The sequence below is a fragment of the Porites lutea genome, chromosome 3 (genome assembly GCF_958299795.1).
Source record: "Porites lutea chromosome 3, jaPorLute2.1, whole genome shotgun sequence".
NCBI lineage: Eukaryota > Metazoa > Cnidaria > Anthozoa > Scleractinia > Poritidae > Porites > Porites lutea.
In genome coordinates this window covers 50084042-50109880 of record NC_133203.1, presented here as the reverse complement: position 1 = coordinate 50109880, position 25839 = coordinate 50084042, and the positions used below count along the sequence as shown (strand labels likewise).

Below are 25839 nucleotides of genomic sequence, written 5' to 3'. Positions count from 1 at the left end.
TAAAATAAACGATTAAAGTCAACTTCAAAGCAAAAAACCAGTACTGCTGATAGGTGTTAATTTTGCGTGCAATTTAAAAACCGTTACCTTCCATTTGCTTTAATAGATTGGCCAACCGCCGGGGGAAAAAAAATTAGAGTAGTAATTCAGTCAGCTAAAATAACGGGTGATAAGCTCTTTCTTCTAATTCAACCTCGAAACCCTTCTCTGCGATGTCTGAATTGAAATCTGATTCTTGATTGTGTATCAAACGACGTTGTAGCTCCTTTGTGAGTTAAATGATGGATATGTCACGTTTTTTGTCCTAAAAAGTGTACTGAAAACATAAAAACACCTTGCGGTTCCCAGGAACCTTTTAAAGGCTTATCCATTAGTGCATGTGGCTAGAACCAGTTTTTCATGGCTCCCGAATCTTCACGTTCGAGAAATCGAGTGAAAATTTTGGAAAGAAAGCAGAATTTGTTTGAAATATCGAGGGCTTCAAAAAATCGAGGGTTCGAAAAATCATTGGCAAAACCAAGTAAATCCAAGGAAAACGACTTTTGGTTCGAAAAATCTTGAGTTTCGGAAAAAAGTCTTCGAAAACTCGGGATTCCAGTGTATCAGGGATCCTAACTGCATGAATAACAGGTAACATGCATAATTTACTCCATAACTATACATGTCCCTAATAATTTTGGAGAAAAAATCATTAAATCTGATAGAACTTTTAAAAATTAAAGAATTAGAGTCAATCTTCTAGATTCTTATTCTCCAACTGTTTTGCAAACTTTGACGGTGTCCGTGCTTGGGTAACCATTGGGAGGGTTTGACGAGCTTCTGGCAATACATATATTCTGGTACACAGACTCACGTACGTTTTTAGACATTCGTTTTTGTTCTATGATGTTCTACATAAATGACAGAAATTTAATTGACACAATTTAAGACTGTAATATTCTTCATATTTAGCCTCTTCACCACCATATGACAGACATGGAAATACGGCGGTACTTTGGAGTCCACACCTCTGAAGATGGTAAGTCATTGTACAAAATGATGGATGAGTCGGGCAATGCTGCTGGTACTGTAATAGAGGAGATCTGAGCAGATACACCAGTTACGCTAGTCCCCGCTAGTCATTACCAGAGAAACTGACTTTCAATAACGCAGCTATCAGTTTTGTTACCCTGAAAATACCCTGACTTTCATTTTCGTTATTTACAAATTCATGAAGCGTTTTTGCATGAAAATAAAAATTCAAGGCAAGCAATTACTGAGGTCCGTTATATTGTGTTACGGTAGAAACACGAAGGTGAAGATGAAGGTGAAGGTCAGAATATTGAATTGTCTTTCTTGAACTCAAACACGACCCTCTTGTCTCTATATTAACAATGTAGAGTTCAATAACCGTAATCTGGCTTCATTAAAAATTGAATTTCTTTCTTTACATTTGCTGCCGATATATTTCTTCTTTTTTTTTTTTAAATAATACTGAAGGCCTTCTCCCAAAACAGTGATGATCGTATCCATAGCATATCTGATAACCAATATCATATATTTCATACGTCATTTGTGCAGTTCCCGAGTATGAAATAACCGAGCCATATCAGTCAAATAAAGAAGGCGACTTCGTGTCTCACACGCTCCACGAGCGACACACACGCGATACAAAACATAGTGGCGAGTGGCATTACAAGATGGACGCGTTTGGCAAAGAAATGCATCTGAAGCTTAGAAGAAACACGCAGCTGGTAAAACCTGGCCTCGAACTGGAAACGAGGCACGCAAATGGCGAGGTCACACGAATGCCTGTGAAATCAGATTCGTACTTTCATGGAACAGTGTCCTCGGATCCAGGGTCTTTAGTAGCTATTAGCAACGACAAGGGACTGGTGAGTGATCTTTTTTATTGATTTTTTCATTGGATGAAAAACTGTCCCCCCACAATGCAAATACTTCGGCTATAATTCCACAATTTAAAAATTTAAAACATTATACTATCTCCTTCTTCCAAAGCATACACTGATTCTGCTTTTTCTTTGTGTATGAAATATCACAAAATAGTTAGTCGATGTCTTGTACTCAATTGTGAGTGTACACTGGTTGTATCCAGCTTTTATTAGAACAATAATGATGGCGGTGTGACGAGTCTATTTTTATGTCCATTTCAAATTTCAAATCTGCAAGTTACTTCTACTTTTATCTAAAATGTCTGCGCCAGTTAATTACACGAGGTAGTGATCAGCTTAAGCTTCTTTAATCACTGTGCACATTTCACCTTCATGATTTACGGAATTTGTACACGTTGTTCTCTTTTGATTTTCGGCTATTGTAATATATTGTAATGTATGTAAAATATAACATCCTGTAATAGTGTAAACAATAAAAAATCCGAATCTGAATCTGAGAACACATTTTTGCGTTACTTTCACAACAAAGAACGCCATTTTTGCCAACCGGAAATTTAACCCGCGACCTGCTGCTCCGCAGATAAGCGGCCCTTTCAACTGATTGAACCTTCTTCGGTTAAAAGAACTTTACGTTTCATAACCGAGTGAAACACCTTTTATACCTTTACCTTTAGCTTTTAGTTAAATACCTTTGACTCTATTACAGGCGAAACCCCGATTAGGATGAAAAAATGCAGGAAGGAACATTAACTGCAAAGGACCACAAACGAATATGCCGCAGAACGTAGGATCTAAAGAACACCTGATCAGCTAAAATGTACCAAGTAGACACACTACGTGAAAATTAACTGCGCAAAGTTAATTTTCACGTAGTACGGTCAGCATTGCAGAATTCTGTGTGTCTACTTTAAGCTAGTAATTCAAGTATATAAAAAAATAGTTTTGAGAAAACTATATTCGTCTTTAGACTGGCATGATAAGATTGTCCGATGACACCTTCTTTGTCCGCCCTCTTCCTAACCATTTGGCAAATCACGTGGCTACCAAGAGTGGAGCTAAACCACATCTTGTCTACAGGAAGTCAGTGAAGCAAATCAAATGCCACTCTAACACAGGTACATTATTTGTCTTTTCCAAAACAAAAAATCAAGGGAATTTTAAAATGTATTCAGTGAGTTGATCGATCACAGATAAATTTACTCTTCAATTGATTGGTAATTAAGTCTATTTTTATGACACGCTGCAGCAGCGAAGTTGAATGGCAAAAATCTACTTGAGACAGATAACTCAATTTTGTGAAATTTTTTTTGAATGAATGGTTTTCAAACGTGCTGTAAGCTCGAGATAACACAATCAGTAGTATTTCAGTATCTTCTTTTTCTTAACGCATATGTCAACCTCCGCTGCAAAATTTGCCACGTTTTTATCTCCGTTAGATTTGTATGACGGTCTACAGAAGTCTACATCAATCGGCTCCCTCTCGTGTTTTAGACTTTGATAAAATGCTCTTCCTCGTTTGTAAAATATTACTTCAAATACAGTACCATGGATGGATGATGTATCAGTATAATTCATTATTGTTATTTTCATTCCATGTGTAGATTCAAAGTTTGAGTCAACGTTTAAGATCGATGAAGCCAGGGATGTAGGTTCTTCCAAAGCTTCTTCTCACAAGTACTTACAAGTTGGTTTGTTGGCGGATGAAAATGTCGCAGCCAAGCATGGAAACAATACTGCAGACTTCCTGCTCATTCTTGCAAACATCGTAAGAAACAGTTTAAAAATAAACTTAATGCGGATGGAGCTTGTGTTTATTACGGATTACAGTTCGAGCCCAACTTAGAAAGTTCACTAGTGCAAAAAAATTTGTTTTTGACATGTGACAAATTGGTTTTCGCATCAGTCAACCATTTTAAAATTGAACAACTAGTTGCCTAGTTTGCATAGAACTTGTATTAATTTCAGCATATTTTTTAACGAAGTGACGTTCAGATGGCTGCTCGGGAACAGTAATAATAAAGCCAAGAGTTATTCAAAAAAATGATTAGTCTTCGAAAAACACTTTTTACTTTCCTTTAATAAACTACCATGACATCTTCATTGATTTTTAATGCAGATATTTTATAGAAGCCTGTGTGATCTAATAATAATAATAATAATAATAATAATAATAATAATCTCTTAGCGTAATATGATATCACTTATTATATTTTGTTTCCTATTAAAGGTTGCTGGCACGTTTCGCGATAACTCAATCGGAAAAATAAAAGTAACTTATGTGGTCAGCAGACTTATGATCATCACCAACAAAGAGGTATTAACTCAGGATGTAATTTGCTTTTTCTCTGTCTCTATGGGCGCTTCCCATTCAACAAAAAGTACGGTATGAAATTTAGGAAATTCCACGTACCAATGGAACGGTACATTGCGGTTGCACAGGCCCGACCCAAGCCACCGCGCGTTTGGTTATTGTTCATGTAAGCAGGATACAAAAGAGCGGCACTGGGGACAACAATTTTGTCAATTGGAAAAAGACATTTCGGTCTGACCGAACGGTCAAAGTGGACCACCTTCAAAGCTGGTTCCAAATATTCCGGTCGGACCAAACCGAAGTGGTCAGTTCTATCTGATTTCTAACCAAAATATCCGGAATTCTGGGCTCAATGGAAAGCGTCCAATGTCAACACGTGTTGTTTTAGCCTGAGATAAAAGCCGACATTTTACGGCGCTACCACTGGTTTCCCCGCGAAATGACGTCTGAGAAACAAGCGCAGAAATTCCATACTGATGACGCGTCACTAACCAGTTCTGAGTAGTTCTTCTGATTGGTCGTGCCGCGTGGCAAATTTGCTTCAACCAATCAGAAGCACTAACCAGATCTGGGTAGTGACGTGTGATCAGTATGGAATTGCTGCGCTCGTTTCTCGGACGTCATTTCGCGGGGAAACCAGTGGTGGCGCAGCGAAATTTCGGCTCTTTTCTTGGGCTAGTGTTGTTTATCAAAGTGACTGACTTCACTGTAACTTGTTTCATAGCTAAATGTGAACCTAAGTTCAAACAATTTGGAAAGGATGGCCAAGCTTAGTGGATGGATTGAAAAACACAGGCCTCGTAACAAAAGCGATCCAGACCATTTTGAAGTTGCTACACTGGTTCACGTGTGAGTACAATGACATTACTTCAGTTCTTTTGTCTCATTATATCAGTTTACAAACCATCTGATGATATCCAGTCCACCATTTCAGGCCGTTGGCAAAACAATTAGAGACATTACAGAATTCCACTTTGTAGAAAGGCTGCGGTTTCAGACCTAGCGGCAGAAGTCCATAAGTTGGCGGACGTGCAGTTGCATCTGATATTTTTTTATGTAAAGTTCAGTTAGGGGACCTTTTATAGAGAAGCTCGCGGTCCATCTTTTCAAATATGTATCGTGTATCATGTTTATGTGCATATATGTATTTGAATAAAGTATTATTATTATTATTATTATTATTATTATATTATTATTATTATTATTAAGCGAATTAATTGTAAATAGGATTTTAATAGTTAGCATTGTTGTTAATAAAATTTCTTCTTCAAAAAAAAAATTATTATTATTATTATTATTATTATTATTATTATTATTATTATTATTATTATTATGACCTTTGAGTCCTCTTGGTCGAACACAATAAAAGTTGGTCCGCTTTTGAAATTCACTGATATGCCAAATTGTTGTGACGTTTACGGTTCTGACATATATTGGATGGGGTTGGCCAAAGTGGGGGGAAGGGGAGCAATATACCAACATACCGCGCAAAAATTGGCAAAATACTCCCAAACTGCCACAATTTTTTTCTTCGGTTTTTACCCAAAATTACTGTAAGACATGTACTATAGTGAAGCCTGAAAATATTGCGCAAATGACCTGAAAATGCTGTACACCGAATTTAAAACACCCTGTATATCGTATGAACATATTCCCTGGTCGACCAAATTCAGTAAGGAACCACTGTGAGCTACCAACTCCGCCGTATTGCCCGGTACCTACGCATATCACCCTCGGAGTGGCAGCCATAAAGAGCTATTTTATGCTGATGAGGCCTAATGAGGGCGAAGTAGGCGTCCATGGCTGTCTCTGCCGCGTGACATGGCTGTGCGCATGCATGAGGGACTAGCCAGGCCATGGGCTGGTGTAGGTGTGTCACTTGCTTCAAGTTTGACCCTAATCAAAAATACTAGAAGCTAATGGGAGCTTGGTTAGGCGATGCTGATTGGGACGCCGATCAGGTAACATGGAAACATTTTCTAGAGGCTCAAGAGTTGCTCAACTCCAACCCTCACCAATAGACCATACCTAACCTGATGTAGTGTACTCATGAAACAAGGAAATACTCACACTTCCATTGCTTTCTAAATAATATCATTTACTAACTAAACAAGTATCTATATCCTAGTACAAATCATAATCTACTTTCACTTAGTATCAGAACTATTACATTCGTGCTGTATTACTTTAATATCACTTAGTACCTGTAGTTTCACTGATGTTGGTGATAGTACTAGTTACTATGGTAATCCATCAGGCACTACACCTAACCGATTAATTAATAACCTGCGTGGCAGTACCCCTCGCGTTTCTCTCGCACCCAAAATCCCCCTTCCCTTCCCTTTCGAGCGCTGCCACGCCGCAGGCTACCCATTAATAGGCCTTATAACTCCACTGGCGAAGGAATCTGTGAGTATTCTAGTGACGCAACGAGTTCAATCGGCTTTTCTTTTCTTTTCTTTTACAGTGGCCATCGCGGTGGTAAGTGTCTGTCATGACTACAAAGTTTCATTTTTAGTCTACAGATATTAAATAGCAGCTTTCATCCGTTGAGTTGTATTTTTGGAGTTTTCCTATGTTTTTAGGCAATAATTCGGCTACTTCTTCTTCAAAAAACGTGTAAAATTTTCCGCCATTTTCTCTAGCACTACTTAAACAGCTGAGCGAACTCAACTTAGTCGTCAGGGCTTCTCGGTTGCCGTAAATTTTTGTCATTTTATCCTGCAACACTGATATCATTTTATCGGATATCGCAAATGTCTTCCAAATTTAGTCAAAGCTTGCTGGATATTTAACAATTATTCCACGAGTGCGCGTTGGATATGAGTTGGCTATAATCATCTCACATTCAACAAGCACGAGTGGAATCAATGTTTTATTAAAAACGCCCACAAAAAAAGAGAATTCTCTCCGTCTTTATTTGTAAAAACAACCGATTTTCAGCTTGTTCTTAATTTTAAGCAGACGCGAACAGTTACCATACGTAGAGAGCATGGTATAATGTAATGGTTCATATGCTATGACGCTAAGCCAATCAGAGCTCTAGAACTGCATTATCCAAAGATTCAGTTTTTAATGAAGATTTTGATCCAGCCTATAACAGCCTCACGAGGTTGAAATTCTTTCTACTTTAAATGAATAATAAGACTATGACAGTGATGGGCTGCTGGACCTATAATTATATATTGGAAAGTTTTCACGATGCAATCACAAGACTATTTCTTAATTATAAACGTGTGAATTGTAAACAGCCATGTTTGCATTTTTGGCGATTCAAAAGTTGCGTTTTATTTCACGATAATAATATGTCTCTTTTTTTCAAAGGGAGGGGATTGTCTGGTGGCCTGTGTTATCACAGAGTGGTTAGTAACGTAAACGGATATGCTGGTTTGCAAACTGCTGGAATTATTGCCCACGAAACTGGTCACAAGTGAGTTTCTGTGCTAAATACGTTAGTGTTACTTTTATTTCTGGGTGACCAAACAAGCATGCTCAACTTGTGTTGAAGCTAATCGAGGAACAGTTATGACAATGAAACTAGACTATATGGTTCTAATTAAAGGAGCTGTGTCACGAAATTCAGTCAAATTAGGAAATAACAAAAGGGCCTTTAAATTGAGAGAAACTGCTTAAAACTTTAAAGGAAGCTTAAAATAACATAACAGAAACAACAGATGCCACGGATGGGCAAAACTGAAGAAGATTGAAACGGATTGAAATTAGGGTTTTTGAAAACTGTTCAGCCCAACGGTTTTTCCAAGTTTATCCGCTGCTGCTTGCAACTTCAAAAATAATGCTCAGGAGACATATGTGTTTGTCACAGATCTCTGTGTTTGTCATTTACATGTAATTTCTTTGCTTATTTTAAGTTCCATAGCGATTGAGGGCGAGTAATTGGCAAAATTAAAGAAAATTAACTGGATTGCCGTGACACAACCCCTTTGAGGCAGTTAAGCTATACCCTTATGAGAAGCTAAAATAGCGGAGCGCCACGTGCGCGCAAAGCGCGCTAGCGTAGCCCATACCTGGTATGGGGCTATGGGGCTTCTTACCCTTGGTAATGTATCCATCCGAGAAATTTTGGTAATCATGTGACCGTACGCCCGACCGTCCGGACCAGAGGCATACCAATGTAAAATAACTCAATTAACAGGTACTGGAAATCCAAATGCAACTCGAGGTTACTTTTGGCGGGAAATCGCATAGCCATCCGCGTCTTTTGAAGCAGAGACAACTAAAGAGTCAATAAACACGAAAACGGAAAGCGGAAATTGTTTCTGTATCCGTGTTGTGTTAAGTATTAAGTTTAGCTTAATTTTTATGTCAACAGATTTGGAATGTAGAGAAAGAGAAAGACAAAAAAAAAGAGAACGTAGGCGATAGGCCAGGGAATCTCCGTTAAAGAGAAAAAGAGCGACAGATATCTAGAGCGAGAGATAAAAAAACAAAGGAGACATTTTTATTGGAAGAACAACATGAAAATTTTGTAGGGGCGGTGACAAAATGAGAAATGCTAGCGGCCACCATTAAGGTGGCTAAATCTATATATTAGAGATGAGGCCGCCGACTACGATGACCCGATTGGACTTAATTTTTTTTTCGCGTATGCTCGAAACATAGACACCTCTTAAAGCTTCATTTCACCGTTTTTTTTTTTTTTTTTACCAGACAAGTCAATACGGTCAATTTTATTGAAGATGGTAAAACCCTTTCTCGATCGCAAAGTGATAAAGCTTCTAACACTTGATAACTTGTTTCCGCCACTACGACATTCTCGCTAAAGCCAGAAGTAGAGTGACGACATGTACAGCTATCACTTTTTTTCCGCCAAAGAGACGCTGGTACACGCGCGTGCACTTCTTAGTATTAAGAAAATCTATTTCTCGTGGTCATCTTGGTCTTCAAATCTAAATTTTTCTATTTTCTCTTAGAAACGACCGAAAATTTGACATAAATGTTTATCTCAGTATGTCCCAAATGCTGCTATCCAAGTGCGTTGTTGTTTTAGTTTTGGAGCAGGACATGACGGGGATAACAACTGTAAAGATGGAATAAACATCATGTCAACTTATCTCACGGGCGGTAAAGGAGCTCTTAAATGGTCCAAGTGCACATCACATTTGTTACAAAACTTTTTAAGGTAAGTCTTTATTAAGCTAATTTTATTCCGGACCTGTTAAGGCTAGGTTATCGTTAGCAACATTCATGGCTGTTACCTTGGTGGGGAGTAACTCACTGCTTGACAAATCCTTCCCCAGGATCCAAGCGCTTACCTTCTTGAGCAAAACGGCAGCATGACCGAACTATTAACTTTAGAGCACTGGTATTGTAAGCCGGAGGGCCCTGGCTTGTTTCAGGCGTTCAGATAGTAGAACGAGGGACAAAATTCACCGTTTTCCCGGGTACTGTTTAACTCTCTCCTCACCATCTGGCCACCGCGCTCTAAATCGAAACAGGCTGTCAGAAAATCTAGTTTGTCTCCGGCCAGTTACATTGTACTCTGCTCACATACCTTTTAAGTACAATCGGCTTGAATGGATCAATTGTTAGGTGCATCTTTTTAGATACTTTGAAATACAGGTTGAAACGCCAATATCACAGTTTTCGTTGCCCTTTTCCATTCTTTAATATGTTCAAAAAAAATATCATTTTGCTTGCTTGTTTTGTGCGAGAAATGGTTGCTACATAATAATGTTCTGTTTGGCACAGGGGACCAGGTTCCAAGTGTCTTGATGATCCTCCCAGCTTGTCGGTTCCTACGTTAGGAAACAAGAGCCTGGCTGGAAAATTGCCTGGTTTTCTCTTCAATGCGGACACCCAGTGTAAATTTATATATGGCGATAAGTATAGACAGTGTCCTGACAGTCAGGTGAGCTGGATTGAACAGACCATGCTATTCAACTAGTAAAATTAAATATCCTCAAGCGGCGAACGCGAATCAGAAATCTGTTATCTGGATACCAGGAATAGGAGTCTTCATCATCCTCTGAGACCTCCCCTTTCCCTTCGAGGGGTAGTCAGTTGGGTCGAGAAAAAAGGTGCGCTCTTCCAATTACCCAACAAACTGCCCCTGGGTCTCTGAGGATGGGTCTTCATGAGTTCTCTTGGAAGATAGGTCTGACCACTATATTGTACACCATCCCTTCTTTCAGACTGTAACATCTAAATTCACTCATAGTTCTTTGTAAAACCCCTGCCTTTCGTGGAAAAATTAGCAATTATATCAAGTCCCTTTATAGCTTTACTTTTCAATCAGCCTGGCATTTCCCATTTGTCCAGAAAGACTCCTATATACCTTACTAATGGGAGTACGCCCCGGGACGGTAGAGGTCGATCTTCAGTCATATGCATTGTACGAGAAAAGACCGGACGGAGCTTCCTCTAAACTACAGCTATTGACCACAGTTTATACAGTAAGCCATCATGACAACAAATTCTGTAAAGCAACTTCAGCCACGTTTGTAAAAGTTCATCTGAGTTGGTTTTGAAATCAGTCTTTTTCATCTCTTTCCACTTCCGTGTAAATAGCTTTAAACTCCAGCTGTAGATTGTATAATATGTTCCGAATATCAGCACCTTCAGCACCTTAGACCCTTGTAAAATAAGGACCGAGCTCGAGTGTGTTGAAGACAGAAGTATTCAGATATTTCGATCAACGTTGTCGGATTTTCAGGCCTCAAGACCGCAAGGTCATTGCCATAAAATGATTAAAAAAACTCACAAACTTTTTTTTTTTTGTCTTTTTCTGACAGAAGAATCGTGCTTCTTCGCTGTCAGTGAGTTGGGAATTTTTCAATGAAATTTCTCATTTTGCTTCACCGTCTCATTTCCTAGGTTTTCCAATAGAGTTAATTGAAATACTGAGCTGTATTATTTTGATATTAATGGCAACGTTTCTGTGTTGAACAGTACCAGACATGTGCCTATTTGTACTGTGCGAGATCTTCCAGCGTTTGTAAGACTATAAATGCCCCACCTGCTGATGGAACAAGCTGCGGACCACGTAATGTATGTCACCTTTAAAGTCTGGTAGTTATAAAACGTAATTTTTGTGAATACTACAATTAGCCTCCTACGCAGACGTTTTTGTTTTTTTTTTTGGCTCTTCAAGCAATCTTCTCCAAGGCGGGGAATAGGCTGATTTAGCAACAGAACGGGAACGTCAGTTGACGACGACGCGTGCAAATCAAACAACTGACTTGACCAACACCGCGGCAAAACGCAATGCGCATGAGCATAAAATTTGACATCCGGTCAGCTTTTTATTTCCGGTCTAGTATATAAGCCAATCGCGTAGGCATAACATTGCCGACACACCAAGTTTAAAAGCAAAAAGGGAGAAACAGACAAAAAAGGGGGCGAAAAAACTCACTTCATTCGAAAGCTTATATATTTTTCTAGCGTCAAACTTTTTCACCACATGGTTATCTGTTTGCACCAACGGTGAAAATGATATTTGAAGTTTGCAGGTCGCGAGCGCTCGACATGACGAATTCGTTTTTACTGGCTTTCTTGCATGCTACTGGTTTGGCATAAGTTAATTTGGGAGAAGGCGACAACTAAGAAAAGAATAACAATACTTATGAAAGAAACCAAAAAGGAGTCATCATTATCATTAACACTAAAACCAGGAAATAAAATGTTAGTCCGTTAAATAATTTTTTTTATTATCGGAGAAAACAAGAACTCAAAACAAGAGATGGGCGGGATTTAATAACAACTTCGACTTTGATGACTGCAGTCACGAACACCCGGAGTTTTCAGTGCCGGGAAACTAAACATGCCTATAAATGACTTTCACTCAAGAAAATGCCTGTTTAATTCTTTTACATGGTTGTTCTTTGGTTGAAGACTTCAATAATTTCAGACTGTGCGGCTCGGCTGCATCTCATGCAAACACGAAACTTCCACCTGCTAAATACATGGCATGAAAATTTCGACTTCTAAAAGCCATCGAACCAGCTTTCGCTCTCTGATTCTGAGAATGAAAAAAATTAATAGAGTTGTCAACTTGCTGCCAACCTCAACAATATAGTTAAGCTTAAGTTTCATGGCAATCAACTCAGAAGAGTTTCGTTTCAAAACACGGTTAAAGCTCACTGGTAAATAAAACTACAAAGCGATTATGTGTTGTCGTTTTCCAAATAAAGCTCAAATCGGCTTTAAGGCATGAAGACTGAGAAATTGAAGAACTGAAAATTAGAACCACAATACACAAGCTTGCAATGATAACTTTTTATGTCTTAGTTTCAGCCAGGTTAAGTGAAAAATAACAGTCAAAAACTTTGTTTTCGTGAATGAAAATCAGTTTACCTGACGCTCTAGCCAAAATTACACACTAAGTTATTATCATCTTACCTTTTCTGAATCTAATCGACTAATTGTTTCAGTGATCTGTGCCTAGTTATCCATAAAAGCAATTTCAATAACCACAAAATAGTCAAAAACACGAGCAGCATGAAGCAGAACAACTGAACCACACGCTGCACACAGAATGAAGCCGAAAGCGCGCGGTAGGCTTTAGCCTGATTCTCAGACGTCCGAGGTCGTTCGCGGACCGCGAACGACCTCGGACGTCTGAGAATCAGGCTAGGTGGGCTTTGATCTGACTGGAAAGTGTGACTGAAATTTGACTGAAAAAGAGGCCGGAAATGCTCAACCTGGCGCATGCGTAGACGTTTTGCCGCGGTGTTGGCTTGACCAATGGCAGAGCGGCAAATTGGGCACCGGAAGTGGAGTTTAGTCCTTTCCGTGCGCTTTCCCGTCGTCAAATGACGTTCCCGTTCTGTTGCTATTGCGGGACGGGGCCCGGAGAAAGTCTACGTGGGATCGAGGCTATATCAGCATAAGCTGGACGCTGTCTTAAGCCCTCTCCAGTTTTAAACATATCCATATTGTAATTCTTCCGTGTGTCATGTTTTCAAGTTCAAACCAACTTCAAGGAAGCTGCTTTCACGCGATCTTTTTTCTTTCTCAGACTATGTTCAGATAAGAACATGTATGAAGACAAAAAGTTTTCAGTTTTACAATAAGAATCGGGACAAGAAGTTGCATCACATTTTTGACCTTTAAGAGTAATCGACCATGACTGATGCGTTCACATGAAGTAACTGGAATAATCATTCCTACGGCTATATGAAAGAATCAACTTTAGTTTAAAAATCCTTTCTTAACCCTATGTATCCAGCCTTATCTGTGATGTGTAAATCTGGATTTTTAATCAATCTTAACCAAACAGTGGTGCATAAAAGGCAAGTGTGTTGACAACGGATTACCCAGAATTAACGGAGGGTGGAGTGAGTGGTCTGATTACAGTCCTTGTAGCCGAACTTGTGGGGGAGGTGTGCAATACCGTGAGAGGACTTGTACCAACCCACCGTAAGTCAATTACGATCCAACAATTCATAAATAAGAAGCCTTTAGGCTCCAGTCTCATAAGTAGCGGCGCGGCTAACGTTTGCGGGCGTCTTGTCCATTCAAGCCTTTTCTTGTAACTCCACACCTTAAAGATTAAGTCTGACGTTAGGTTTACGTTAGATAGGTTTGTGCATTAGGCCCCAGGCCTTTCAGGGTTTATTGTAGTTCAATACTGATTGGACGCAAAGAACGGCAGCTGTTGTCGTTGTTGTTGTTTTTAACTACAAACCCTCGTCTACATTACGCTCTGAATAAAATAAGCCGACACTTCACAACTTCCTTTCCATAAACTCCAGTTAACACCAGTCAACTAAATAGGTGTTCCATAAACCAAATAGTAACCCGTGTATGAATACAAATACAAAAAAAAGGTGCAGCAAAGAAATAAATTGAATAAATAAACTAAAAGAAACCAATAAATATGGTCAGCTAAACATGGTTATATTTAAATTTCAGTAATTTTTTTTAAAAAAAAATAAAATTTAAAAATATATTACACGTACTTATTTCATTTTTCAGACCCACAAATGGCGGAAAGGAATGTTCCGGAGAATCTAAGGCGAAATGGAAAATATGCAATTCACAGGTGAGAAGCGGAAGAATATATAGAGCGTCGATGAAGAGGGTTGAGTTAACTCGCTCAAGTTCTTCCAGGGGCTTATCTTCGCATTTTTTATCGCATACCCCCATCGCGTCATATTTGAGCAAAAAACAGTTCAAACTTAATCACAATTTAACCTGTTAAACTTCATATCTATAAAATACGGTGAGAAAATGATAATACTTTTTCAAATAATAGAATAAATTCCCTTTCAACACAATTCAAACAGATTTCTTATCAGGACTAAAAACGTTTGCCATATGATACTATTAATGTTCATAACCGGCTACAATTATGAAGAAAGAAGAAAACAATTAAATGAAGGGAAGCACACCATACTAAACTCTGCGGAATTGCCAGCAACATACTAATACGGCAGAGCTATATCACCCTGGCAGAACCCTGATCTATACGCATGTCAAGAAATGTTTTAGGTGCCAGACTAAGCACTATGCCGTATTGATGAGCTCTGGTGACAATGATAATATTATTATTGCTTTTTGGTTTCTAATGCTAGAGAGATGTGGCCAGTATGAGGCGGTTGACTCCATGTATAAAGAACTTCATACCTTAGAATTTGGTAGTGTGTCGATCCTTCCCTGCTGTTTAAGTCTTGCGTCGATCACTTTATTTGATCTTTTTAAGGTAGTCACACTTCTTGCCAGTCTGAACAGAGATCGTACGTCGTTTTAGAAATACTTGATTTCAAACCCATTGTCTAGCCACTCGTACTGTTCACACCATAGACTTCTACTGCATGAATTTTTCTAAACACTGGATACTCCGAAACGTTTTGTTTATTCATGTCATCATTACTTGTGTTAGTAACAAATAATTTGGAATGACTGTGATTTTAGAATGAATGTCCACTGCCGTCCTTCCGAGATGTACAGTGCAAAAAAATAGACCCTAATTATCCACGAGCACTCTACTATGAAAGTAAGTCTCTGTTTTATATATCACTATCGGAAGTAGTTTTAAATTTATCTAGTGAAATAGCCTTCTGATTCAGCTTTTCCCGATCATAAGCACACTTAAACAAGGGATTCACAACTTTTTTAACAAATATTAAAGGTCAGCCTCTTTAAGAGACCTTTTAAGCTTTTATATTTTGTTTTCCAATTCAAACCACGTGCTGTTCTCAAAAGATTTTACCCTTTGTCTTTTCATTAGACTGCAAAACAGTTCGTATTTTTGCGTATTCAAGTAAGCGCGAGCAGTTAAACAAAAGGTCTGGAACGGCCGGTGTGAGGCTCGCGCGCTTCGCGCGCGTTAGACTCTTACGCCACGCTTTACAGATTCTTTACTGATTTTGAGAAAAAAACCGACTGTTTTGCAGTCTATCTTTTCGTAAATTATGCAAGTACATGCACGTGCAAAGGACGACATTTTGAAAAAAAGAGTTCTCTGGGGCACCGCCACGTGGTCTAAAATGGGACAACAAAACATACATGCTAAAAAGGTCTACTCTCATGATTGTGCGAAAAAAATTGTTTCTTACAGATGCTTGTTACCTCGCCTGCAGCAATGGATGGGAAGTCAACTATTATGGTTGGCAAGCAACCGACGGCGATCGCTGCTATAATCGTGCTGATAATTTCGACGTCTGCATTGAAGGGAAATGTCGGGTAAGACACTGAAGCTTCCTTTGTGTGGTTTGATCTTCTTTGACGCTATTTAGGGTGTTCCGGTGTTCACTTTTTTAAGATCACCAGCTTAGTCAATTTTTCTTAAAGTTATAGACTCTCTTGGTATAGTTATTAGGGGGGACTCTATTTAATAGGGGGCAGGGTTCTTGCTGTCACCGCCGCCTTCGTACTCCATTAAACTCCCTTAATATTCATTTCAAGGACGTGGGCTGCGATCATGTTTTGGAAACTGGAAAAAGAAAAGATCGTTGTGGAATTTGCGATGGAAAAGGAGAATCGTGTATACTTGAAAAGTCCTCTTACACTAGAGAATACTGGAGATATGGTAAGCCTGTTATTTGACAATTAATGAATGATGCTGAGTATCTTATGAAGAATTATGGAGATCGAGGAGGGTGTTATCCGTCGAGGCCGAAGGCCGAGGCGGATAACGCCTTCCGAGATCTCCATAATTCTTCAAATGATACAAAAGCCGAAGTCAATAATTGTTTTATTATTCATTCAAAATAATTCCTAGTTTAAAAACATAACTAAAACAAGCGTACCCTGCATCAATGTTAAGTTTATCTTCGATAGCTTACGTTTAGGTTTGTCCAGCTCCGCAAATATTCTCCAAAAAGCAGATGTCGCCCTCCGAGTTGTCTTCTTGCTGTTTTTGCTATGTTTTTAGCAATTATTTCGCCTAGTTCCAGCTGTAGTTCTTACTCTTGCAACGAGTGAAGTGTCAGCCATTTTAGTTTTTACAACGAAAACAACTCAATCTCGTCCCCAGGTCTTCTCAGTTAACGGTGCATAACCTGTAGAAGGCTGCATTTTTGACGTCATTTCCTCGTTAGACACATAATTCTTCCGAATTTGGTCATCAGTAACTGGCTATGGTGAATTATGCGTGTGCTTTTAGCCAATCAGAATTAGGGAAATATTTTGAATGAATAATAATATGTATTAACATGGTGGGTTGACACCACTGAGGTACCGTCCACGCGTATCCGGATATTTTTGAACCCGCAACTCTGCAATTTTTTTTGCGGATACGGCTAAAGTCCACACGTATGTCCGGTGAATCTGGCATACGAATCCGCAACTTTTTGAATCCGCTCTCCAAAGTGGATTTTTTGAATACGCTGTGAATCCGGAATTGTCTAGACGCTAAATCCGGATATTTTTATATCCGGGGACAAAACAAGATCGAGCCCAGTTCTTTACCGTTAATACTCTATTCAAAATGGCAACCTCGACACATGCTCCACTGCCAATATTCCCAGAGAAGTCCTGGGTACTAGAGTGAATCCAGATACGTGTGGGATACGTGTGGACGGACAAATTCGATTCGAATACGGATACGTGTGGACGTGGAAATTTTTTAGTCTAGGGAGAAAAAGCTGCGGATTCAAAAATATCCGGATACGTCTGGAGGGAGCCTCAGAAACATCACATGAAACAGTTCAATAAATCGGTCACCGGTAAGTGTTAAGTATCGACGGATTTCTATGAAAACTTTGAAGTGATTTAAGATTCTTCCTCTCGTTCATGGTATACTTTAGCGAACAACCTTAGCAACTTGTCGCTAATAATCCGTGTTTGTGAGTTTAGAATGCAAAGCGGGGATGAAAATAGGTGGAAGATTTATGTTCAAGCGTGGAAAAAAAACAGCAAGTAAAAAAAATTGTGTTTTGGGTATGCACGTATAAGAACGGACGCCGGTTGCTGAGGAAAGTTGTGCCAATTAACCCTATTCAGCCGGACGTATACATTAGACTAACTCCGACCACTAAACACCATAATGAGGATAAATACAAAGGCTCTTTTCTATGTAAAAGATTTATTATCACAGTTGTAGCTTTCAAAAAAGAAGCCGAACAATTCAGGAATAATTTACCTAATTTGATTATTTATAGGGTTTGATAAGCCAGGGACAATTGTGGTACTTCCTGTTGGAGCAGCAAACGCCAGGTTTAAACAGAAGCAGAAATCCTACAATTTGTTGGGTATGCTCAACCAGTTAATCGTATACTTGTAAATAGCTAGTGTCACTTAAAACTTATTACAGTGCATTTTCCACTACCTTTGTCCCTTGACGAAGTTTTTGATAGATTTTTGACAACGTTGAAGGGCTTCATCATGGTATCACAGAACCGAGCAAGCTCCGGGGTGTACTTACTGTTGGGAGGCCGATTCAGAAAAGTATAGATTAATATCTTCCAAATCAACGACTCGGCAAAACAAAACATCCAGGATTTTACTGGAACTCATTAAAGTTTGAAAAAATTGGGGAAACATATTATGAAGAAGACGTCAAAAATTTTATAGAGGGTTATCGCGAGTAGTATCTTCACTGTGATGGGTGATCACAGTCCGCTATGTTTTCCGTGTTATTATTTAGCTGTTGAGAGAAAACTCGGTAGGAAGAGTACAAAGTATCTAACTTTCTATCAGAGTCCAGCTCTCAGTTTTCAGCCACAATAGAAATGAATTAAATCAAGATAACGGCTGGAACCCCGAAAATCGCATGGACGAATGAGCGTCTTTGAGCACGTTAGAAGCGAGTTCTTGCCTGGTACAGTCATTTGATAACTATGAGGTTGTTTCTTGCTGATATAGTCGAACTTCCCTAACGCGACAATCCAAAATGTAGCCTGCGTAGCAGGTGCTGGTTATTTATTATGACTATCATTTTTCTACAGGCCGCGCGAGCCGAACACACCTCCTCTTCTTTTCTCCCCTCGCGCTTCCCCGAGATTTTCTTCCAGCGCCTGCTACGCACGCTACCCAGCATAAGAAGACTTAGCGGTCACAGACAAGGATAGAAACACAGGGAATCTTTTCTTTGGGGATGTCTGGATCGTCTTAGGGAAAAACAAAATTAAGATATGTTTGTTGAGATGTTGTTGGGCTCGCAATGGAAATGATCTTGGCTGGTCACTACCACGCACTGTGGCTTGTTCAGTGGTCCAACTTGTTAAACCAGCTAGTTAAGGCATCTGACCTATACAGCCAGGTTCAATTCTTGCATGAATCACTCACTTAAGGGTTAGTGGTGTTATATAAGTGAAATTTATACTAAAACATTGAAATCGTGAGGTAGTGCTACATCAACCTCATTTCCAGGGCCTTTCCCTTTATCCGCCTCTCCCGGCCATTGTCTAACATTTGTTTTGTTGTTGTTGTTGTTGTTTTTTGTTGTTGTTGTTTGTTATTTTTGTTTTTGTTTTTTATCTCACCCACAAGGTATCCAAGACAATTCCACTGGCGAATACATTATAACTCATCCAACCTGGAGTAAAGTAGTACATTACAATGGAACGCGAATTACATACATACATGAGGATAACAAGTACGATGATGAAATAATAATAGACGGGCCAACAACACTTCCCCTCCGAGTGGTGGTAAGTTATTTTTGAAGTAAGCCTTGATAGCAGATACTGGGACACTGTGTGTTAGTTCGGACACCAAATAGACCTGCAAGCATATCCATCATAGTATCCGCGAGCGTCACGGAGAGTCACATGCTGTATGCAAAGGGTTGATTATCAACAGTACGATAATTTGTGTCTCGACTGAATGGCAGGATAAGATGTGAAGACTCAGAAATTGTTAGACTACTTTAATGAAAAAACGGGAACGTCTATAAAGTAAAACTAATCCAATAAGAACTTAAGGGTGACTGACATCTTTTCACCGGGTGGGGTATGTGCGTGTATACTTGCTGCTTCATTTGGGAGAGTGAGGGTGGATTTCCATTGTCGCGTAATTTTTATCTACGTAGGCACGTAAATTGATTTGCACATGCGTAAATAAATATAGAGGCAATGAATGGAAGGTTGCGCATCCCCTCCCTCCATCCAACTATATATATTATAAAGTCACGCCCAGCTTACCTAACTCTGCGAAAAGGACAGACAGCTAGTAACAACATTCACTGTAACCGAACAGTTCATGCATGCATGTTTGTCTTTTTACCTTCCTTTCAGTTTATTTTCCTCTATGAGAGAAACGGAGGGGTAGACTTTCAGTATTACCGGCCTTTAATGTCAAACGAAACTCCACAAACTGTTCCCTCAGAGTGGAGGCCAGGAGAGTGGTCTCCGTGCTCAATGACATGTGGACAAGGTAACGTCTCTGTTATACGCATATTCCTTTAGAGATGGGCGGTGTGCTGCTGTCTTTCAAAAGCGCCCAAATGAGGTCTGAATCTCGATAGTTGCGCTGTCAAATCTTTGTTATATTTTATCCTTTGTCATGATAATTACAGCCTATCAGAGGGCTGGAAAGCCGTTGCATATTTTTTGGTATCCCACGAGGTACATCGACAACGGTGCATGTCTTTCCAAGGATGTTAGCTGAACGTAGGCCTCGATTACAAGCCGTTGTTCGGGGAAATGACCCTGCGATCCTCCCATGAACAGTCTCAGTCTTCTCGAGGAGGACCGAAATAGCGGCAGAAAAACGAGGAGTGGTCAGTGCGCGGTCCCACGTTAACACCACGTGATGAAAACAGAGGACACCAAAGATAAGGATGCGCTGCCATGATATGGGTCATGCAGTTCATATCCACGTATTATCCACCCCATCAGCTCAGCTCAGTTGAATCTTGCTACGTATTTCGTGTATATTCTGTCAAAGACCATAACTAGCTTTCTTAAATAATTTTAATGGATAATTAAAAATTAACTCTTACTTAATATATCCATAAAAACCTTTACATTAGCGAACAATTCTTGCAAGGACCACTTTGACAAACAGCGGCAAGGGAAAGCAGGATCTTGGTGTAGATCACGATCGGCAATATAGAATAACACTCAAAAATGAAGGGCAAATAAATTACCAATCCTTAGCAGTCCGATCAGTCTTGTCTTCAATTTTAAACCTTCACTTGTTAACCGATTTATTTGCGTCATGTTCTAGGAGTTTCAACGCGAGTCTTGAGCTGTGTTCGAAGTGATGATGGAACCCCCGCCTCAGTTGATTCCTGTCCAAAACTGGTCAAACCTGAAACACAGAGACCGTGTAACAACAACCAGAGCTGTTCTCCTGAGTGAGAATTTATTTTTATGTCATTTGTTTTCAACTTCTTATGACCTGTGCCACCTGGTGTGTGCAATATTAATTGTGCAAAGCATTTTTTCCTCGACGTGACTGCTCGCTGGCGTAAAATAACCCACAGCATTTAGAATGCGGCTAAAAAACGAACGACGGACGATTTAACATTGGCCAGCAGTTAAATTTAAAATGAATCCAGTTAAGTGATTAAAAGTTTCGCCGTTGAAAATCCCGAAAATGGATGAAATGATATGACGAAAACTATTGCATCCAATATTTCAATTGGTACAGAACTTGCGATAAAAATCATTGCGCACAAACGTTGAAGGCAAAAAATTAAGAATCTTGCTTGGTAGAGATGCCCAATTTGACAACGGTTAAGTTGTGGCATTGAAAAGGGAAGTGTGGTTACATTCAATGTCGTTAATATACCAGTGAATTCCAAAACTGTCTATCTCCATACTCCGGGCATTTGACTGGCGTTTTGCACCGTACAGTGCGGAGTTTGACCCAAAATGACGCCCGCCCAGTCGGGCATTAAACTTTCATGTCAAAACGCTTGTCAGTGTAGCAAGCAAAAAAATTTCGTAATTCTTTCCCCATTCAGCATGTGCACGGCGCGTTAACGGGTCATTGCTCCTATTTACTGTTTTGTTGGAGCATTTGAAAGCCTTTGAAAAGGCCCGTTAAATGTGGACTTTCTGGAATGAACAATTTTATTGAAATGAACAAACCTCCGTAAGAAAGACTTTTCATATTTCGGTTGTGTTTAATAGGATATTTACATTCGATTAAACGGTTTGAGGCATGGGAACATTTTTGAATAGTCACTGGTGGGTTGGGGATTTGACGCTCTTTGAAGCGCTAGCCGGTGGGGCATTTGACCATCTAAATTGCCAACATACCGGGGAATTTGCATGGCCAAAATTTTTCAAAAAAGTCAAACGGCCCCAGCTGAGGCGCATAGGCGTTTTTGGAATTGACTGGTATACTTAACAAAGACCAAGTATCACAACACAGAATATCACCGAAGTGGTGCTTTTAACAGCCGTTTAAATATGTTATTCGTTCAACAGATGGCATCTTACAGACTGGAGCGAATGCAGCAGAACGTGTGGAAATGGTAGCCATTCCAGACTTCTTTACTGTCGAATACAAATCAATGAATCACGTTACGAGAAAGTTGATGATTCGTTGTGCAAAATGAGTGCTAAGCCCAACGAGACCCTTCGGCAACGATGCAATGAAATATCGTGTCCAGCTGAATGGAGGCCTTTGCCGTGGAATGAGGTAATGTGTGGATTCTATTTGAACATTAAGTACATCGATACACCCTTTTCAATTTAAATTTATACAAGTACACTTAGTTCTTTATGGTACCTGGTCAAGACGAATTTAAAAGTTGCCGGTATTTCACCCAATTTTATGTCCAGGCACGCAGCCATGTGGCTTTAAAATTATGTTTTTGTTGATCCGAAAACCACCTTGTTTGATCAGTCACTTAGTAGAGCTAGCCTTAATGGAATATTGAATGATGCGTAATGTTGCTTGTTTATGGTAGTGTTCTTCGACGTGCAGTGGTGGAGTGATGACGAGGAAGCTACAGTGTATCCAAAAGAACGAACTTGGAAACAATGTGGTTGTCGCAAAAGAAGTTTGCCGATATGCAATGAAGCCTGGAACTGTGATGGGCTGTAACGACGACATACCCTGTGATCGTATGTGCAATTATATCGTTCTATCGATAACCGGTCAAGTCAGCTATAAAGTTATGGCGCTAGAAACCAAAGTTATGTCGCCCAATATGTATAGTCAAGTCGCCCGAAATATTATCAGGTGTAATGCAATAAATGCGCAGAAAAATAAAGTTTCTTGTAGTATATCATGTTCCTTAAACTATCATGAGACCTAACAAGCGGGATAAATGTGTCATCAGAGGCGCGACTAAGCATGATCACATTTTGCTGGGCGAGATAACTTAACATTTCGGGCGACGTAACTTAGGGTGAGATGACTATCGGGCGACCTGAGTGAAACCGTTCTATCTTTGAGCAGTATGTTGCGTTCTTTTTAAAGTTTCTAGACAAGAATTACGATGCAGAATTTTGTAACTTAGTAAACACATAAATCAGGAAAAAGCAAAAGGTTCTTGTAAAAGCCAATAAAGATTTCTTTTTACCCTAGTTTTTCTACCAGACTTTGCTTTTTGCCTTGCCAATGTAATTGTGCTCTCTGTCAAAAACTACCTATCCTAATACATCGATTTAAACGCTTTTTTTTCCATAAACATGCAATTAAATTTGGAGAAAACTCACAAGGGGCGCAAGGAAAGATTCTCTCTTAGTTAAAGATGGTTATTTCTTGCGTGTATGTTGATGTAGCTAGGCTACTGTTGACCTCATGGGCGGATTTGACGAAGTAGTTTATTGTTACCATTTTCGGTTCATTGATTCCAAGTGCACTTTTTTCTCATGATGTTACTGACGTTAATTCAAAAAGGAATTCTTTGACAACTCAGTAAATTTTCATCTCCAAAAATACGGTCAAAAACGTCGCTCACTACACTACTTGTGCTTGAAGGTGCTCTCACGGGCTGCTGGCTAATTTATTTTGTTAATAATTAAGTACCAGTTAAGCGTCCTTATTAGCTATGAAACTTGAGAAATTACTTGTGAATGACAAAATCACAGTTTTTGTCAAAGGAATATATCTACCATGATTATATCAAACGTTGCAAACAACAAAAATGAGCTTTGAAAAAGTGTTAGGCTAACAAGTCTTAAAAATCTCAATTGCAATCCGCTTCAGTCTTCTTCAAATTTGTCCATCCGTGTTTCGTTTTGTACGTATTTGCTGTGTTAATTTAAACTTCATTTTTTACGTTTTGAGGGGTTATTTTTATGGTTCACTCAATTTTGTGACAGTTTCCACTGTTTGAAGTTTGACAAATTTCTTGACACGGCTCCTTTAACGTCTGCTGATTTTATGTACGGATTGTTTTCTCTTAACCAAGCTCCCCCCGAAATCCAAGTGGCATGTTTTGTTGGTGCTGATCATTTCAAGGAGATACTCGGCAGCTTTACTAACAAAATCAACTGGAACGACACAAATGAGGTCGCCAAAAAGTGCGCTAAGCTGGCTTACGCTAATGGTTACACACTCTTCGCGCTGGGCAAGAATGGACTGTGTCTATCTGGAGCTGACATGAAACAGAAATACTATACCTATGGTACCTATGGAGCGGAATGTAGAGATGGTATCGGAATTTCTTCGAACAGCATGTTCGTTTATTCTTTAGGTAAGCAGCGCATTCTTTGGTTTTAATTCTTTTTTAGCCCGATAACTTGAAGAATTAACTGAGTAACTGCATTTGCATTTGCTCTAATACATCGCTTTACATCACAGAAAATGATTTTAGTTTTTTCAGTTATTTGCTCATGTATAATAAGGGTTGCAGCTCCAAGCTAAAGCATAATTTGACACAAACAATAGTGCAATCAAATAAGAAAGACAGAACCGTACGCTGAACCAATCAACGTATGACTAGGATCGAGAATCGGGGTTGGACCTGATTAGTCTACTCATCTTCTTCAACTTCCGACTACGTAAATCTTAGTGGTTTTCATTAGATCTTCGAAGTGAAAAGCGAATTAAAAACTCTGCTTTCCAAAATAAACACCGTCGGTTTGATTTCGCTCCGACTCCTCATAATTCATGGAAAACAAACGAACGAATCTCAGTGGTAACTTTTTTTTTCACAGAACCTATGCCAAATCCTGAGCCAGTTGGTTGTTTTTGGGATTATTTCGATCGAGCTCTTCCCGATCATTACGCAAACTTCCGAGATCAGATCATCTGGAAGAACATGAACTTGACTGTTAACCAGTGTGCTCGAGTGGCCCAGGACAAAGGCTATGAATATTTCGCTGTTCAGTTCTACGGCGAGTGTTACGGTGGAAAGAACGCCGAAAACATGTACAACAGATACGGCAAAAGTACCTATTGCTGGGCGTTTGACAAACAAAACGGTTTGGGGGTGGGAAGAGGCCTGGCAAACTTCGTTTATCGTATAAATCAGGTTAGTAGCAGGGGCACCCAACGGTAAATTTTGAGGAAAAGACCTAAAAACAACAGCAAAACATGAAAAAAGCTTTCTGAAGCTATTTTAAGCATTATGGAAGATTCCTAGGGAAAAATTTAACCAATGAGAGCGCGCGCCGTTGAGAAAAAAATTCCAGCTATAAAACAATCAAGAATATTCGGTTAGCTAGTATGGGTGCTGTTTAAGCACTTCCTTGGCAAACGGAATAGAAACGACATGAGCCGAAATTGGGAAAATGATAGTTCTTGTCTTAAACGACCTCTTATACATTAAGAAGTTTTCCTCCGGATATTCTTGTTTTTTTGTCTTCTTAAAAAAACAACTTGAAAACGCATTTTTTTCTCATTCTTTCAGGGTACGAAGACCTCAGCTTAAAGGAATCCATTGAACTAATTTACCGTAACTGATACCAACAAGTATTATTTCATGATTAGTTATTAGCTTATACATGCAACTTCGTATGAGGTTTTAGGAGGGCTTCAGTATAAACGAGCGGGATTGTATTCGGGGGCCGGCTTCATATTGCTTTCGTTCAGTGTAGGTAATTTTATCTTGACCTTGTATTAATTTAATTGCTGTTTTTCAGTACCGCTTCATTTCTGTTGACTTTGTTTAGTTTTACTTCGCTTCATTTCGCTTCGATTCGCCTTGTTCCTATTGGTTTTAGAAAAGATATAAATAAAGTTTTTTGTGTGGAAATTAAAAGCGCGTGAAGACCATGAAGGCTCCGACTACACATACCGTTTCCTAGGATGAGGGAGCATAGGGTTCGCGAACGACAAGAGATTAGGGAGAATACTGGGCAAAAAAATGAAGCAGTGCTG

At 39.3% G+C, this 25839-nt stretch overlaps 2 protein-coding genes across 2 annotated transcripts; both read left to right on the top strand.

Annotated features, from left to right (window-relative positions):
* The first annotated feature begins 975 nt into the window (after positions 1 to 975).
* On the top strand, positions 976 to 1895 carry LOC140932458 (A disintegrin and metalloproteinase with thrombospondin motifs 3-like). The gene is made up of 2 exons (XM_073382066.1): positions 976 to 1018; positions 1561 to 1895. Exons 1-2 carry the CDS (start codon positions 976 to 978, stop codon positions 1893 to 1895), a joined length of 378 nt encoding a protein of 125 aa, XP_073238167.1.
* Positions 1896 to 4963: 3068 nt separating this feature from the next.
* On the top strand, positions 4964 to 25631 carry LOC140932457 (A disintegrin and metalloproteinase with thrombospondin motifs 16-like). Its single transcript, XM_073382065.1, has 21 exons — positions 4964 to 5052; positions 6671 to 6684; positions 7528 to 7633; positions 9212 to 9343; positions 9913 to 10072; positions 10956 to 10979; positions 11113 to 11211; positions 13442 to 13581; positions 14140 to 14206; positions 15079 to 15160; positions 15725 to 15849; positions 16072 to 16195; positions 17769 to 17858; positions 19099 to 19259; positions 19845 to 19983; positions 20779 to 20908; positions 21990 to 22203; positions 22475 to 22631; positions 23927 to 24211; positions 24675 to 24991; positions 25602 to 25631. Exons 1-21 carry the CDS (start codon positions 4964 to 4966, stop codon positions 25629 to 25631), a joined length of 2685 nt encoding a protein of 894 aa, XP_073238166.1.
* Positions 25632 to 25839: the final 208 nt, after the last annotated feature.

Bases quoted from the DNA above. Each gene is read 5' to 3' on its own strand.
- LOC140932458 (XM_073382066.1), top strand. From the start codon at position 976: ATGGAAATACGGCGGTACTTTGGAGTCCACACCTCTGAAGATG. The intron at 1,019-1,560 runs GTAAGTCATTGT...TCATTTGTGCAG, and splicing joins AGTCCACACCTCTGAAGATG to TTCCCGAGTATGAAATAACC.
- LOC140932457 (XM_073382065.1), top strand. From the start codon at position 4,964: ATGGCCAAGCTTAGTGGATGGATTGAAAAACACAGGCCTCGTAACAAA. The intron at 14,207-15,078 runs GTGAGAAGCGGA...CTGTGATTTTAG, and splicing joins GGAAAATATGCAATTCACAG to AATGAATGTCCACTGCCGTC. The intron at 22,632-23,926 runs GTATGTGCAATT...CTCTTAACCAAG, and splicing joins CGACGACATACCCTGTGATC to CTCCCCCCGAAATCCAAGTG.